Source organism: Azolla caroliniana, unplaced genomic scaffold (genome assembly GCF_043228905.1).
Source record: "Azolla caroliniana isolate FFs.n. ecotype wild unplaced genomic scaffold, voAzoCaro1.0.p SCAF_22, whole genome shotgun sequence".
Lineage (NCBI taxonomy): Eukaryota > Viridiplantae > Streptophyta > Polypodiopsida > Salviniales > Salviniaceae > Azolla > Azolla caroliniana.
Window position 1 is genome coordinate 8,972,622 of NW_028230457.1, and position 15,109 is coordinate 8,987,730.

At 37.6% G+C, this 15,109-nt stretch overlaps 2 protein-coding genes across 3 annotated transcripts; both read right to left on the reverse strand.

The window, feature by feature from the left end:
* Positions 1–3,334: 3,334 nt before the first annotated feature.
* Positions 3,335–10,446, reverse strand: LOC147849933 (vesicle-associated membrane protein 711-like). 2 transcript variants are annotated; one of them, XM_087337193.1, is made up of 5 exons: positions 10,302–10,446; positions 9,480–9,820; positions 7,954–8,144; positions 3,834–3,997; positions 3,335–3,724 (listed from the first exon to the last, which is right to left on the reverse strand). In XM_087337193.1, the coding sequence occupies exons 2-5, from the start codon at positions 9,694–9,696 to the stop codon at positions 3,637–3,639; spliced, it is 660 nt and encodes a 219-aa protein (XP_087193319.1). In that variant the 5' UTR covers positions 9,697–9,820; positions 10,302–10,446; the 3' UTR covers positions 3,335–3,636. The 2 variants fall into 2 exon arrangements, with proteins under 2 accessions (XP_087193319.1, XP_087193318.1); XM_087337192.1 differs by having other exon boundaries at positions 9,480–9,856.
* A 2,007-nt stretch (positions 10,447–12,453) lies between these two features.
* On the reverse strand, positions 12,454–12,951 carry LOC147849934 (histone H3.2). Its single transcript, XM_087337090.1, has one exon. The coding sequence runs from the start codon at positions 12,881–12,883 to the stop codon at positions 12,473–12,475; it is 411 nt and encodes a 136-aa protein (XP_087193216.1). The 5' UTR covers positions 12,884–12,951; the 3' UTR covers positions 12,454–12,472.
* Positions 12,952–15,109: the final 2,158 nt, after the last annotated feature.

Here is a 15,109-nt window from a genome sequence, read left to right on the forward strand (position 1 = left end):
ATCCCTCGAGTCTAATGATTCATCAAGGTTGACAAACCCTCGAATATAAAAGTACTCTCGACAATACCACCCAATACCCCTCATCAATAACAAGAAATGAAATGCCCAAGTTAAAACGAGTACATCTAATCAAGCCCGAAGGTGCAAAAGGTGGTTGACATCTGGAAGGGGCCTAAACATAAACCTAAGCCACAACCTCATGGGCAACACACCTCCAGCGCACACTAACAAATCTAAGCACCTGAATGGATCGAAAAACCTTCGATGCAACTAACATGAGTAGGATAATCACAAGTGATGACCATTAACAATGAAGCAGTAATTACATAATGAAAAGCGGCCTATAAAAATCTCTGTCAAAAACTCATGCTCCTTGAAACATATTGCAAGATCAACAAGAGCAAAACTCACATGGCACTAGGTAAGAGTCAAACCCACATTCAAGCACAATTGGCAACAATATAAGACCATTTGAGGAGAGCCACGTGAAGGAAATAGGGACAATCAACAAGCTATGAACTTAGGCTGAAATCTACCTCCCAATGTTGAGCTAGCCATAGCATTATAGTCTAATTCAAATTAGTCTCCTTGATGGAATGAGAATGGCGTCTAGCCAACACCTCCAACGAACCCACAAATGATTGTAGCAAAAACGTTTCCATCTCAAAATGAGTCCCTTGCTTTCTAGGATACGAGGATGTTGTGACCATGTGGAACAATTTAAGCAATCATTAGATGCCATAAGAGTAGCGACTTTCAAGTTAACACTCGGTGACCAGGCAAGTATTTGTTTCCAAACCCGATCAAAAAACTTGTCGCCTAATGCCAACTACATCGTCAAGGACTTTTTGACAAATTTCACCCGGAGAGGAATAAATGGATTTAACCAATTCTTCTCACATAAACAAGAAGGAAAAGAAACAATCAAAGACTACATACATCACACCACACGTTTGCACAGTCCCTGCAATCCTGGTGACAAGATGACTAATGATAAACTCATGAACCAGTTCATCAACAAGTTTTATAGCCCAACTCTACAAAAAAAATTAATAGCCCACGTGCGTTGATCCATTATAAACACATGCTTGGTGGTGATAACACTTGAGGACTCCATGACATGACTCTAGGGTTAGAAGAGATGATATTAGAGTTTCAATCGGTTGATGACATGGTAATTGCACCCACCGATACGAGAGGTGGCAAAGGTAGGAATGTTGTCACTTAAACGAACCAAACAAATAGGGATAAGCTATGCATGGTCATTCCATGTCCGCACACGTTAAGGATAATGGTTATAAAATTATTGAGTTTCCACTAAATTTCACAGTGTTCCTTCTTGCGGGTAGGTAAGACCCAACCCAAGGCCAACTCAAGTACTAACCAACAAGTGTGAATAGCTTGAACCCACACCAAACCCAATCACCCACCTCAAAAGAGTTGAAAGGCCGCAAGGGTTTCAATAAGATAAATTGTCAAATGTCCAACTTGCAATGGCCATCACACGAGGCATCAATGCCCATATTTATGCCAAAGAGGGCCCAATATTTTATGCACCACCCATACAACTATTGGGGGGCACCCAACGGGAGGTTTGGACAAGGGTCTATAGTAGAACATCCTAGGTCACCACCTAGAACAAGTCGTCTAATCCCACCCAAAATCCTACCTTAACAACCACCTCTACCTCAAGTCAAGGCCCGACATGCAAAATTAGAGCATGACCTAGGTGAAAGAGCTGAAGTTAGACCCAGAAGAAAATGCAAAAGTTTAACATCTAACTAGCATTAGCTTGGAGACCTTTGAAGTGTAAAAGGAATGATATACTTGATGAGTTCGGCCATGAAGAGATGAAACAATATGTACATAAGCTTTACAATGAGCTAATATCTATTGACATTATATGGAAACACCATATAATGCAAGTATCTCTATTGAAGATGTTAATACAAGGGCAAAAACTATGTCTAATGTCAAAGTGTTGGATGCAACTTTAATGACAAGTGAGCTCTTGCAATGGACAAGACCATAAACTTACTTACCAATGGACAGCAATTATAATTGATCAAGCTTTCAACCAAAGTTTTCAAAAAGATCGGATCATGAGTTAGACTAAACCAATCCACAAGGAGATCAAATCCAACTATAATGGCTAGGTCAATTATGGCCAAGTTATATATGAATACCAATGCACAAAACATTAATTTATGTAGAAATAAAAAATGTGAATCAATTATTCCCATTCCAAGTAGACACTTCAAGGCCGAACCATAGCTATATTCCATAACATTCTACTGTCAATCATTTGGTTACACACTAATAGGATGGAAAAAGGTCAACTTCAAGGGAAATTTTATATTGTTGTTTTGTGGGCTTCAAGAAGGCCTTTGACACTATACCAAGAATGAGCTTTGGAAAAGAGCAAAGAATGGTTAAATCATATTGGCAAATGAGAGACCAACATCCTTGATAGCGGCCAACGCACAAGGGATGTAGACATGCCATATCAAGGGCATTGTCTCACGACACAAGGATCATTCAAGCAACGATGGAGAAGCAAAGATGGAATGAGAGAACATTGCATTCCCGTCTCAAATGCCAAAAATAAATATAAGACAATCTATATTGTTAAGCATCATGCCTAAATACTTGCTACTTGGCTCACAAGTGATACCCTAACAAGCATGGACAAAGAAATAACTTGATAAATTGGTTCATTCACTAATGTAAATATTATGGAAGAAAGAGTCCACATTAGGCATGACTTGGATTTCATGGAGTCGTATATGCCGAAAGGCAAATAGGGGGAGTAGCTTATTAAACTTAGAAGATCATATGATCAGTTGAATATTCAATCTCTGAAAACATATATATGTTGAACTCAACCTTGGGCAGAGATTTTTAAAGGTTAATATCAACACAATAAGAAGAGAATTGAAGCCTCATGATGCCATATTGTCAATATTGCTCAATCATTTCAGAGTTGAGAATATGGTATGGCACAACACTATCTGACATTAACTACACAATCCCCTCTAAAAGGTAAACTTAATTTTCAATAATGAAAAGGCACACACAGGCAATAAAGATCCAGATATGTAGTGGATGGTAAATGTATTTCTAGTTATTAATGCAGTTCAGTTAAATTTTCTTCAGTCATGGTTGCCTTTAGAATTTGATATATAAATATTAACCATGCCATTGTTAACCTGTTCCTTCAACCTATATGTGAACATCCATACAACTAGCCGTAGTCACACACATGGCATCAGTTACAGTCACTTCATGTTATTTTTCCCTGAGTTTTATTTGGTTAAGTTACATACACAATCAATTAAAAAGGCAAAAAAAAACATTGTCTTGTGAGTTTAACCTTTATCATACAGTATTCTAGTCCCAAACATCAATGTTAACATTGTTAAGGTTTAGAAAAAATGCACCTTAACGTCAAGCATGGGACTATTGACGAGGACTAATTACTGCTTGCAAAGCTTATTGTTGCTTAAAATGAATGAGGAAAAAATACAATACTTCAGACTGCTGATTAGGGTAGCTGAAATTCCAAGGCAAGTCTTCACCTTAGAATGGAACAGGTTTTCACACTGTAAATACTTCAAGAAAACATGACTGCTCATCTCAATGGCATGATGGCAGTGTCATACCACCACAAACAATCGCCGACACAATATAAATTACAATCAGAAGAATTATAATTAATAGAAGCCTGCAAAAAGGTAGCATATTGTTGATTTTAATATGCATAAAAATCACATCAACAGGAAGTGCAAAATATTAACTTCACACATGAAAAATTAAAGTGATTCAGAACTTACACTAGTTTGCAATTCCTCCACCACAATGTGCTACGAAATTGACGTGTTTGTTTACGGAATTTAAATGCCTTGCTCTGAATATCAGCACTTTTGTCCACAAGTAATTCCAAACGCTCACCTCGTTCCAATACTTTGTCTATGTTTCCAAGCATTACATTTCGTACCTATTTTTAGCACATAAATGAGGAATTATACATTTCAGTATCATCGTGTCTCTTATCCAAATGGGCAGATTGAATATATGCAATTATCTCATTAAAAATCTAACATGCATTTGCATTGTCGATTCATACAAACTATATTTGTTTATGAGAAGAATGTTCGTGTAAAAAGGTGCAAATAGAACTCTTGGCTATGATGAGTCTTGCGTGCTCAGCATGTGAGAAAGATGCAAGTGTAATTGGACTGACCAGCCGATCATTACATGTTTCCAATCATTACATTTCGTACCTATTTTTAGCACATAAATGAAGAATTATACAGTTCAGTTTCATCGTGTCTCTTATCTAAATGGGCAGATTGAATATATGCAACTATCTCCGTAAAAATCTAACATGCATTTGCATTGTCGATTCATACAAACTATATTTGTTTATGAGAAGAATGTTGGTGTAAAAAGGTGCAAATAGAACTCTTGGCTATGATGAGTCTTGCGTGCTCAGCATGTGAGAAAGATGCAAGTGTAATTGGACTAACCAGCCGATCATTACATGTTTCCAATCATTACATTTCGTACCTATTTTTAGCACATAAATGAGGAATTATACATTTCAGTTTCATCGTGTCTCTTATCCAAATGGGCAGATTGAATATATGCAACTATCTCATTAAAAATCTAACATGCATTTGCATTGTCAATTCATACAAACTATATTTGTTTATGAGAAGAATGTTGGTGTAAAAAGGTGCTAATAGAACTCTTGGCTACGATGAGTATTGCGTGCTCAGCATGTGAGAAAGATACAAGTGTAATTGGACTAACCAGCCGATACAGATCATGACTGCCAATGCATTCAAGGGAAAGTTGCACAAACAAACTATACACTGATGAAGTTCAAGATGACTAGCTTTTGGGATTTTCTAAGAGTTTCTCGACGTCATGCTTTAAGTGAATAAGGAGCAATTGGAATGCACCAACCAATTTGGTGCAGATATTGATCAAACACACGTCCAAGGAAATGAATGCTTGGAGAATTTTGGGAATCAATATGAGCCACAAAACAGGTGGGCAAATGTGTTATCATGTAGATAAATATCTTAGATGGCTGGGGTCAAGTTGGTGATGTGAGGAGAGAGCTGGTGTGGAGACATATTCCTACACTGCCTCTGAAGTTAGATGGCCTGGTGATGGCATTTACCTCTCAAAGGTGGGAATTGCCAACTTTCCTTTTGGGATGTTCTCAGCGTTACTCAAAAGGAAGAGCCATGGGATAGGGATTCAGATAGCTTATAGTTTGTGCATTTTCTACCAAGTAGAAAACCCAAGAGACTTTAGACAGAAAGTGTCACAAACATGGTAGATGCACATTCGTCCAAGGGACAGAAATGTCAAAAAGCCGAGAGCATGAAGCTTCTGGTTCAGGATCAGGGAGCCAGCATACAATGAGTCAAAAAAGCTGGTTCTGGAACTTAAAAGAAACAATAATGGGGTGTTTGTAACTGTGGCCCATAACCTGAAGTATCCAACAGAGGGAAGCTAATCAATGTCTGTGAAGACTCTGGCATGTTAAATGAAGTTCTTCATAGATGTGCTTCTAGCTGCTGAGATCCAGCACAGTCTAGTGCCCATGGCAAAGTTGGCAGCCGTTGGATATGAAGCAATCTTTTGCAACATCACATGAAAGGTAGTTGAATCCGCATGTGAAATAGCAAGTTGTTTTAGCTAGTTGTATTAGTCGCAGAGGAGAGCAAGAGCATAATAGATACAAAGTGTGGTTAACAATCGGCAACAGTTCAGTTTGAAACAAACCGAACCGCAGCTTAACGGTTAAAACGGTTGGGTTTGGTTCAGGTTCAGGTTTTTTTTAACGGTTCAGTTCAGTTTCAACAATTAGAAACTGCGGTTTAAACTGTTTAATGGTTTGTTATTTTCTTTTTCTTTTAAATTGTTTTTAAACAATCTTTTCATTTTCAGGCCTTATTCTCACATTTTAGGAAACTCTTTAAAATTTTAAAATTTTAAAATAATGAAATATTTTTAATTTTAAAATTTTAAACATTTAAAACTTGAATTTTGACCTAAATTGAAAACCGAAACCGCGGTTTTAACGGTTTAATGGTTTTAAAAAATTTGAACGGTTTTGTGGTTCGGTTTGGTTTGGTGGATATCCTCCAAAATCAGGAGGAACCGAGATGGAGAAAACAATACAAGATCTTAGCTGGAAGGTTTACTTCGAAAGAGTTTGAAAATGTCCAAAAATATTTTCTTACAAGGTTTCTACACATTAAGAAACAAAAGCCATACGCACTCCTCCCATTGGATCATGGCCATGGAAAGGGTTGTTGAATACACTTTAAGGTTCAAAACAGTCCCTTACATCAACTTCTTAGAATTGCATCAAAAGAAAACAAAAAGATCCAAAAGACACATAAAAGAAAAATTTTGGGTTCCAGTTAGATGCAAGATATGAAAAGATGGTTTGGTAGATGGGATGCAACACACTTGCTTCATAATGCATCATTAGATGCATCTATAAATGAGGCCTTTTTGCAACACCAATGTATCATGACATGCAACAAATGTGGAGGTTCACGCTTCACACATTATACTACACATGTTGCACCTAACTACGAAACCATATTCTTCATAGAACGGGGAAACCGAACACATCGATAAATGTTAGAGCCTATCCCATTGTCTACCATTCAAACCATTGCTTCCATGTAACTTAGCTCACATGCACTGCGATGTGATGCAGGGCGTTGGGGCAAAAGTGATGAGAGTGGTCGACTATTCACACTTTGTCATAAACAATTTCGAGAGTTTAAGTATCACACTTTGATACAATGCTCTACCTTCGATCATATTTGACCATGTGTCATAGACAGAATGCCACATGGAATGTAGGGGGTTGAACCCATGACCTCCTGGTCTTATTGGGCATCCTTACCAATTGAGCTACATCCATCTATGCATTATTGTATTGTATAAGATTCAACTTATTACATTGTAGATTAATCACTAGAACTTTCAAGAAACTTCTAGAGAATGCATCTTCATGCACTCTCTAAGTGTTTTCTGGCTTACATGCATATCTCCACATTCTTGTATAAATACTCGGGTGCACCTTTATTACAATCAAGATGAACAACACCAGTTGCAGAAGCATAATTCAATTCTTGTTCTTTTGTCTATTTTCTCTCTCTCTTTCTTGTTCTCTTGTCTATGCTCTCTCTCTCTCTCTCTCTTTCTTAGTATCGAGCCTCATCTACTCGTTCGTGACAGTCTTGTTCTCTTGCTTATGCTCTCGCTCTCTCTTAGTATTTAGCCTCATTTACCCGTCCATGACACCATGCTTTCCACACATCTTCAACCAAGCCCAATCCTTGCACGAATTTCTCTTACAACGACAATGTGCACTCTCAATTGCAACATTCATTGGTAAAGTTCTTGAACATCGAGAGTCGCTACTCACTTTTACATATATCACAAGAAATATAATATTTTTGGTCTCATAGTTCATATTTGACCTCTGAAAACGATAATCAAATCTATCTATCTATCCCTCCTCCCAAGTCAATAATAGAATCTATCTATCTATCTGTTTGTAAGCTCAAACTCTTTTTGTTCCGACATACTTTAGGATGAAGGGCGCTCTTTCTTGATATGGTTATACCCAAATATGCATTGTCTACTAGGGAAATCTCAATCTTTGCTCCTTATTTTGTCCATCCTTGTATCTTAGTTTATGATTATAGTAATAAGCTCAACTTGTGGTTTGTTCTGAAGTGATTTAGGATGAAGGTGCTCTTTCTTGATATGGTTTTACGCAAATATGTCATTGTCTACTCGGAAAACCTCAATCTCTTCCATGTGGAGACAGTATTCATATTCTACTTCATTAATTGTGAGCACAAATCCAAAAAAAATTGTGTATTGAATAAAAAATAACAACAATACCTGACTAAGCTCGCCTTTCATGCGGTTAATCTGGTCAGCATTTGGATTATTTGAGTAGTAGTCCATTTGCTGATTAAGGACTCTTGAAAACTCATCATTCATTGCATAAGCAAGAGCTGTTTGTGTTGACCTTCCATAGGCTTTCAAGAATTTGGAATGAATGTCTTCCAAGAACAAAAAGGGTACACGCCCTGTAGATTGCAAGAAAAGGGGTGCTTAAAATAGTATGGGAATATCATAGACCACAGCAAAAGAAAATAACAAGACGAGGCAAGGAACTCCATTGTAACTATTGATTTATATATTGGGATTTGTGGCCTTGGAGGCGTCTTATCCAAGAAACTGAGATTTGCTAATGGAAAGCACAACTGAGAGAGAGAATGGCCATCCATTGTGACAATTGATTTATCCAAGAAACTGAGATTTGTGGCCTTGGAGGAGCCTTATCCAAGAAACAGCACAGAAAACCAGATCAAAAACATTAATTAGTGTCATACTCCCAATGACTTGGTTTTACATGTCATATTGATAGAGCAGCATAGAAAATGGAGATCAAAGCCTTAAGGTCAATGGCTTGATTTTGCATGACATAATGGTATACAGCATGGCAAATTGAGATTGAATACTAAAGATAATCAGGGCATAAAGGTTGATCATTTGGTTTTGCGTAATGTATTAATGGACGGCATAGAAAATGAAATCAAATCCTGAAGTTCAATCAAAGCCTAAAGACAATGGCTTGGTTTTACATGGTATACAATCAAATACTGAAGTTCAATCAAAGCCTGGGGACCATGGCTTGATTTTATAGAAAAGCCTGAAGTTCAATCGAAGCCTGAGGACAGCATAGAAAATGAAATCAAACCCTGAAGTTTAATCAAAGCCTAAAGACAATGGCTTGGTTTTACATGGTATACAATCAAATCCTGAAGTTCAATCAAAGCCCGAGGACCATGGCTTGATTTTATAGAAAAGCCTGAAGTTCAATCGAAGCCTGAGGACCATGTATTAATGGACAGCATAGAAAATGAAATCAAACCCTGAAGTTTAATCAAAGCCTAAAAACAATGGCTTGGTTTTACATGGTATACAATCAAATCCTGAAGTTCAATCAAAGCCCGAGGATCATGGCTTGATTTTATATTGCGTATTGATAGACAGCACAGGAAATAGAGAACACAAAGAAAATAGAGATCCAAATCTGAAGAAAGAGATGTTTGAAATGACCGGTTTTTCTGTGGCATATTGATTGAAAGATAGCAGAGTAAACAATCATTTTAAGGAAGATAGAGATTATCAAGACTCACTGAATATCACGAAATTCAAATGGCTTGCTTTTATGTGGTACATTGAAAGGATACAGAAAACAAATTTGTAATCTGAAAGTATTGGAGTAAGAGTACAGAGAATTTGTGAAGGTCAAAGAGGTTTAAAAATGCCTTCTTTTAGATAGTACCGTGAAAAGACAGCAAAGAGGAACTGGAAATCAAGGAAGAGGTGAAAGAGAGCATTTCAAGAGAACTTACGTCCGCAGGTGTCATCTGCCATACAGAGGAAAGTGAGGCCATCTGCCTTGGTGACATGGAAGATGTATCGATCCTGTGAATAGGAGAGGTTAGTGTCCACGGCACTTGGCAATCTCTCAAGGATTTGACGTGCAACAGTGTTGGCATTAGAAGAATTAGAGCTATACTCCGCCAGAACAACTGGACCTCGAGCCACCATGGCATAGCGGATTGCCATCTCCTCTCCTCTCTTCTCTCCTTTCTTCTTTTCTCTTTCTTAAATCTTCTTTTACCCTCTGTAATTAGGATCCTTTTTCTGCTAATCCTCCTCTTACTACTCCTTATTCTATGAAAGAAAACGTCTGAGAACCAGAAACTGCACTTCTTAAGGAAGGACCCTGTGGGAATTGAATATTATCTTCTCTCCAAAACCGAAGAAATAAGTAATTAAAACTATTAGTCTTCTTCTTCTTCTTCTTCTTCTTCTTCTTCTTCTTCTTCTTCTTCTTCTTCTTCTTCTTCTTCTTATTTTTCTTATTCTTTGAAATGCAGAAGAAATCTGAAAAGAAACTAAAAGTCTTCTTCTTCTTCACCTCCCCCTCGTCTGAGGAGATATGATCGGAGTTACAGAAACTATTCTTTTTCTTTCATTTTCTTTCTTCTTTCTTCCTACTCCTTCTTCTCCTCCGATTTTCTAGGAAGAAATCTGAGAGAGAGAAAAAGAAACGAACTTCTTCTTCTTCTTCTCGCTGTATCTCTTGTCTTCGTGCTTCTTTGCTTCCGCTTCTTCTTTGAAGAGAAGGAAGGAATCTGAGAAAGCCTTTTAAAAGAAGAGGAAATTACCACATGGAGATGAAGAAACTGAGGTGGAGGGGGGCCATGGATGGATGCGCACGTCTGCTGGAGATGGCGATCAGATCCGATCAAAATACCTGAGAAACAAGATGAAGAAAAACGAAGGAACCATCCGTCCGAGAGTCGGCCTTGTCTGTATGTGTGTATGTGTATGTGTATGTGTATGTGTATGTGTATGTGTATGTGTATGTGTATGTGTATGTGCATTGTGTATGTGTATGTGTATGTGTATGTGTGTGTGTGTATGTGTGTATGTGTATGTGTATGGGTATGTTGCATGCATATGGGTATGTTGCATGCATATGGGTATGTTGCATGCATATGTGTATGTGTATGTGTATGGGTATGTGTATGTGTATGTGTATGTGTAGGTGTATGTGTATGTGTATGTGTATGTGTATGTGTATGTGTATGTGTATGTGTATGTGTATGTGTATGTGTATGTGTATGTGTATGTGTATGTGTATGTGTATGTGTATGTGTATGTGTATGTGTATGTGTATGTGTATGTAATCGGCACATAATGACTACTAAATTCATTTTGAAATCATAATGCTTTTGGAATCACATGACACTTTAAACTACGTTTAAATGCTCGATTACTATGTTTAGCTCAAATCAAATTAGCAAGAGTTATGGATTTAAACGTCAGTTAAGAGTAAATATCATCGGATTGACCTTTACTAAATTCAAGCCACCCACACAATCTTATTGTTGAAGAAAATGCTTCACATTAAACGTAATGATTAGTAATTACATTGGAAGGTTCAATGTTTTAGCTCTTACATTTCCAGTTCTATGAGAGGTGCTACTAAATACTTCTAAAACTATAAGAGATGTATGTATCATGATTCATAAGTCCCCTCATCTTTGTTTAAACGTGGCCAAATTTCACTCAATGAGCTTATGAGCTTGCATATACTAATAAGGAAACCAAGAATAGTTTGAAAAGTAATTGAAAAAACTTTGAAATACTTCATTAATGTGTTGTGCTGTCTACAATGTGAATGGTATTGTGAGGGGTTTGATTGTGCCAAGTGTTGCATATGTGTGTAGGTTCGAGAATGCTTTGAAATATTTTGGGAACAAGGACATATATCAAGAACTTCAATGAAATACATATTTGAGAAGCATCCGTTAGCTCAAATGGGAAATGGGAATGGTATATGCGTTGTTAGTAGAGTGATGTGAGTTCAATATACACATGGGATAACCATCTCTATATGTATCACCAAAAGACAAGGGTCAAACTCAAAAACAATTCATCTCTTCACTAAATTGATCCATTATCAGATCATAGAGGATGAATTATCATGAAAAAGGATAACGTAAGAATCAACAAATGGGATGAATTATCTTGATAAGAAGAGAGATAAGTTATAATGAAAAGAAATAATCCATGTAAACCTCTTTATAAGAGTCAATCAACAAAAGGGACCCTATATTGATCATGAATGAGCTATGCATTCCATGGTGGAGTACATTTGGCTTCAGTTTAAAAATCAATCATGATCCATATTGATTATGAATCATCAAATATATATATATATATGCTTTCAATGGTAAAGGAATCACAATTCACATTTTGTACATGTCATGCAACACTTGTCTTTATAAAAACAATCAAGAATAGGACCCCATATTGATGACAACCACCTAAGCATTCCATAGTAACAGGAGTAACACTTGGCTTCACTTTATAAGGTCAATCAACAAATGGGATTCATTCTGATCATGAGTCGCCTACGCATTCCATGGTAAAGAAGAAAAAATTTTGACTCTCTGTTTATATCGGGTAGGATACTTTTCTAAGGTCAATCATTGAACGTGTCACCCATTCTACAGGATGGCTTTACACCTCACTTTAAACAACAATCTACAATTCCAAGAGAATTTCGCACTAATCTACCATTCTTTTATACCCTAAAATTGTCTATGACGAGATATTCACACTAATCTCATTGCAGTATTCAGAACAATTTCCATGGAGTAAGAGTCTTGCACAATCTTTCCTACTCTACCAAAACCATAAAACAAAGAAAGATAGAAGAGCTGATGCATTCTGCAGGAATTTGGTGGTGTAAAAATACACCGTTAATTGAATGGAAAAGCTAGGACATTGTCCCTTGATGCCTTTCTTTCACAGCCTTACTTTTATTTTACGCACGCTCGCCTCTGATGCGTCGAGCAAGCTGGATATCTTTAGGCATAATGGTGACTCTCTTGGCATGGATTGCGCAAAGATTGGTGTCCTCAAAGAGGCCGACGAGGTAAGCCTCAGAAGCTTCTTGGAGGGCCAGGACAGCAGAGCTCTGGAAACGGAGATCGGTCTTGAAGTCCTGAGCGATCTCTCTGACGAGGCGCTGGAAGGGGAGCTTACGGATGAGGAGCTCCGTGCTCTTCTGGTACTTCCTGATTTCTCTGAGGGCGACGGTGCCAGGGCGGAAGCGATGGGGTTTCTTGACGCCGCCTGTGGCGGGGGCGGATTTCCTAGCGGCCTTGGTGGCCAGCTGCTTGCGGGGGGCCTTACCTCCCGTAGATTTCCTTGCAGTTTGCTTGGTCCTAGCCATGGCTGAGAGTTCTTTACTGCTTCTGCTTCTGCTTCGGCTTTGGCTTCTGTTTCTGCTTAGACTTTGGCTTTGGCTTCTGTTTCTGCTTCTGCTTCGGCTTCTCTGATTGATCTGTTTCGGCTTAAATACTTCGGGTCTTCTCTGCGTTTCAAATTTCGTTTCTTCCTTTCCCGCCCTCGCGTCGCGATCTGACGCCTCGCCTTCATCGTAGCCTCATCCGACGGCCCTCCTTTCTCGATCCGCCTGCTCTCATCTCATTGGTTCGCACTTCGCCTTCGCGGATCGTGAAGCTTTTTTTTTTATCCCCTTTCCAAAATCGTGCGTGTAATATATATATACAATGTGTAATAATATTGGCAAAAAGCCTCTTTCTCTCTTGCCCATTTTTTTCCTTCGTATAATTTAATTACTAGGATTCACTTCTTCACAAATCTCCTCGATGATGTCTCTTAAGTCCCGAAAACACACCCGAGGTTCGAATCTCAGCTCGTCTCTCTTTCAGTGTGCTTCTTTCAAGATCCAATCTTGAGAAATTTTGATGGTCTATCTGAGTCCCGAACACATGCATGAGGTTCGAATTTCAAATCGTCTCTCTCTATGTGTCGAATCCTTCTTACATATGTTCCTAGGCAACCATGGACGTCAGAAACTTCCGATCATTGTTTCAGTGAATACGGGGATACGTATAGCCATCTTTTTTCCTTTGTTACATAATAGAGGATTTTCCTATTGTCGAGTAGGATTTTATTTTAGAGGGTTTATATTTGTCTCGTAGCAAACTCTCGAGGCATTTGAAAGTTAAAGTACTTGAATTTTAATGTTCATAATCTTCGAATATATTGGTCCAAGTGTACATAAAAGAACCTAAGGTGTACAAGTAACAGATTCAATGAAAGGAAATAAGAATCAAGAATTGTGTTTAGGTTTTGATTATTGCATGAAATGGTCAAGGTCATGCTCTTCCAGGCAAATTGGTATTAGAATGGATATGGCTTGAACGAATTCACACTGACTTAGTCTTTTAGTGGGGCCAATAAATATTATAGGTAGAAATAACTCAAAACTAGTTTTAAAACTACACATAACGTTCCCAAAAAGTCACGATACGAACATTCAAAGCTTATGGCATGAACGAACTTGCTTTTGTTCACCGATGATTTTTTATTTTATTTTAAAGTCAAGATTCACCATGGTATTAATGAAAAGATGAATTATTTTGTTCATCGATGATTTAGTGATTAATATGGAGGAAAAACCTAAAGAGTAAACAAGACATATCAGAATCATCAAAGTGAAGAAACATGAACAAATTGGAATGAATCTCAAAAGAAAATTAAAATGGAGTGATCCACAACAAGTATAGCAATGCCTGATGATGAATAATTTGAAAATGCACTGATGATTGGCAACCACTATAGATCACACAAAACTGAAAACCATGAAAACTGCATAGCAAATTCTCATCTTTAGCGTGAATAAACACGAAAAAGTGCAATAAATTTCAAAGAGATCCACATCCACGGTAGATCGGACAAAAAATTTTGATGCAAGCTAATGATGAATAAATTGAATGTGGATGGACGCATGGCAATTAGTAGATGCTATGAATTCAAAAGAATTTTGAAAAGGAGTGTTCCATAAACACTAAAGTCAGATGAAACTCGATGCGATGGATTTGGAAAGAATTTTGGATTGATAGATCAATAATGAACTCGTCATGATAAGGAGTTGCTATCAACCCTAGAATTACACTGTTTGTTGAATCGTCATGATAAGGCTCAAGCTTGAACTGATTTCTTAAACCGTTTTAAAATTGTTTGTCGGTTTGCCTACCCGTAATGGAAAGAACATCATTTGATAATCTTGTTCGGGTAGATTCGAAGTGGGGTAACCCAACGAGAGACGGATTCCCTGCAGGTTCTAATGAGATTGACAAGCCTATGACTTTTTTATCAACAATCAACAATCTAGACTCAACGATTAAACCATTTTCCCCCTCGAGAATCCTTCTTTTGAGGAAGGATATCTATGTTACCTTAGTTTTAATACCAAGTAATTTCGATGAGCGATTAAGCTTCGAAAGACCTATAGGATTCAACTCTCTCGATGTAATAATCAATCATATCTATCACAAAAATTTGGCGAGTAACTTCGGTAACAATCATTTTTTAAAGAAATAAAACATTGAAAAATCGATGAGGATACTCCTCGTTATTCTGAGTGATT